Below are 2272 nucleotides of genomic sequence, written 5' to 3'. Positions count from 1 at the left end.
TTCCAAAGCTTCTAGGCGATTGTTAGGGCATTTCTTCATCAAAGCTTCTTGGGTAAGTATTGTTTAACTTGTCTCCTTCATTTTCCATCATCATTTATCAAATTCCTAAGCTCAAATCATGTAATCTAGGGTTGAAATTGGGGAAAATGGGTAGAGTTAGGGCTTTTCAATTTTCTTTGATTTAGACCTCATTTTGGGGTCGAATTTGAAAACAAATTGTATATCCGGGCTCGTGGGGGAATGGGTGATATGAATTTGGTCCGAACCTCGTGTTTTGACCAAGCGGGCCCGGGTTCGATTTTTGGAATTTTGGGAAGAAGGCTTAGAGCAACTCCAATCTTGCCCCCATCCCCCATAATGGGGGAAAATAATGGGGGAATTTTGCTCCAACCCTTCCCCATATTTGTCCCCAAAATGGGGGATGAATAGTGTTCCCTCAAATATGGGGGTACACTATTCATCTCCCCCGTTACTATTCACCCATATTTTATTATTATTTTAATTATTTAATCTTTTAGTTTAACTCTTTATATATACTAATTATATTTATGTAATATCTTTATAATATTAATATTATATCTTAACTTTGGTGTATAATTTTGATAAACTAATTTTCGTGCATTTATTATTTTTATGTAAAATTATAAGTTAATTGTACAAAAAATATATAATTATCTCAAAAAAATAAATGGTGCAAATATAAAATATTAGATGTTGTTAATATTGAAAGGTACGAATATAAAATATTATATGTTGCTAAAATTGCAAAGTGAAAATTAAAATACATTAAATGAAAATACATTAAAATTGGAAATACATGACAATTGAAAATACATTAAATAAAAATACATAACATAGAAACTACGGTAAATAGCATAATAACTTAGTAGGGACCTATGTCGTTTCCAGATACACCAAAATCATTACTGAATGGGGCTGAGGATTGTTGTGGTTGCGACTGTGAATATTCTTGACTTCTTTTATACATTATTCGTTGTTGTTCTTGTCGCATAAATTCACGACGAGCCGGATCGACAATAGAATCCACATTCATCATTAAAATTTTATTTTCTTCTTTCATTTCTTTTACTCTTACTTTTTCCTTTAGAACAGTCAAGACTTCCATTTTTGCCTGGGTTGCATTATTCATCGCCTCAACCATCCGATTATTATCTGATTGGATTGTCTTCATATATTCTTCGTCAATTTTTCTCTTCATTTTTGATTTCTTCACTCCACTAGGCCGTTGTGATGATGTGGAATCACCTGCAACATCCTCATTTAAATTTAGTGAGAATGATGATAAGTTAGGAGATGACATATAGGGTGAATCAGGGGTAGGATTCTCAGGCTCCGATGATATATTAGAATTTGCTTGCTTTCTTGGTTTTTTCCTTCCAAAATCGCCATCGTTAAACTTCTCAAAATCCTTCATTATAGCCCACACATGATCAAATTTAAAACCCTTTTTGAAGTTCGGATCTTGGCATAAGTAAAGCTTTTGCCTGTGTAAGCTGCAATATTAAAAAATAATTTAAAAAAATAGCAAGTAAATATATATATACAAATAAAATAAAACTACAAATTAAATACTCACAATATCTTGCTCAGAAGCACCACTAGGACGCATATTTTCTATTTGACGTACACATCCGTTTAATTTTCTTACTGCCATCTCAATTATTCCATATCGGTGTTGCAACGATTTCTTGGTGCAAATCTCCCAAATATCTTCCTTTGTATTGTTGTATGCATCCATGACTCGACCCAAAAATAGATCTTTGGATTGATTGACGCTCGTTATCGGATTTTGAGAAACATCTAAATGCATTCTACATAATAGAATATCTTCGTTTACAGTGTATCCTGCAGATCGAATAGACATATTTTCAACTGATTAGAGAAAAAGTAAATTATCGGAAGAAAAATAGAAGTTAATTGTGATTATAGAGGGTTATGTTGGCACCTCAATATATAGAGATTTTAGTGGACACAATAATTTAGTAGATGAAAAGATGATAGATGTTATTTTGATCTCGGCCGTTGAGTGGATTTAGTAGAGATTTTAGTGGACACAATAATACGGGTTATTATTTAGCTGACGGCATATATCCAAAATGGTCAACTCTTGTGCAAACTATTCGTGAGCCACGTTCGACAAAGAAGAAATATTTGCGATGAAACAAGAATCATGCCGAAAAGATGTTGAACGTGCATTCGGAGTTTTGCAACAACGTTTTGCAATTGTTGCAGGACCCTCGCGTTTTTGGCA

At 33.2% G+C, this 2272-nt stretch overlaps 1 protein-coding gene across 1 annotated transcript; it reads right to left on the bottom strand.

Moving 5' to 3' along the window:
* Window positions 1-883: 883 nt before the first annotated feature.
* Window positions 884-1435, bottom strand: LOC109221975. The gene has a single exon (XM_019386395.1). It carries the CDS (start codon window positions 1433-1435, stop codon window positions 884-886), a length of 552 nt encoding a protein of 183 aa, XP_019241940.1.
* Between the last annotated feature and the right edge of the window lie 837 nt (window positions 1436-2272).

Source organism: Nicotiana attenuata, unplaced genomic scaffold (assembly GCF_001879085.1).
Source record: "Nicotiana attenuata strain UT unplaced genomic scaffold, NIATTr2, whole genome shotgun sequence".
Taxonomy (NCBI): Eukaryota; Viridiplantae; Streptophyta; class Magnoliopsida; order Solanales; family Solanaceae; genus Nicotiana; species Nicotiana attenuata.
Note: the sequence above shows the minus strand (reverse complement) of the source record. Positions and strands in the feature narration are given on the sequence as shown.

What these genes read in the sequence shown, in the direction of transcription:
- LOC109221975 (XM_019386395.1), bottom strand. Translation starts at nt 1,435, where the DNA reads ATGAAGGATTTTGAGAAGTTTAACGATGGCGATTTTGGAAGGAAAAAA.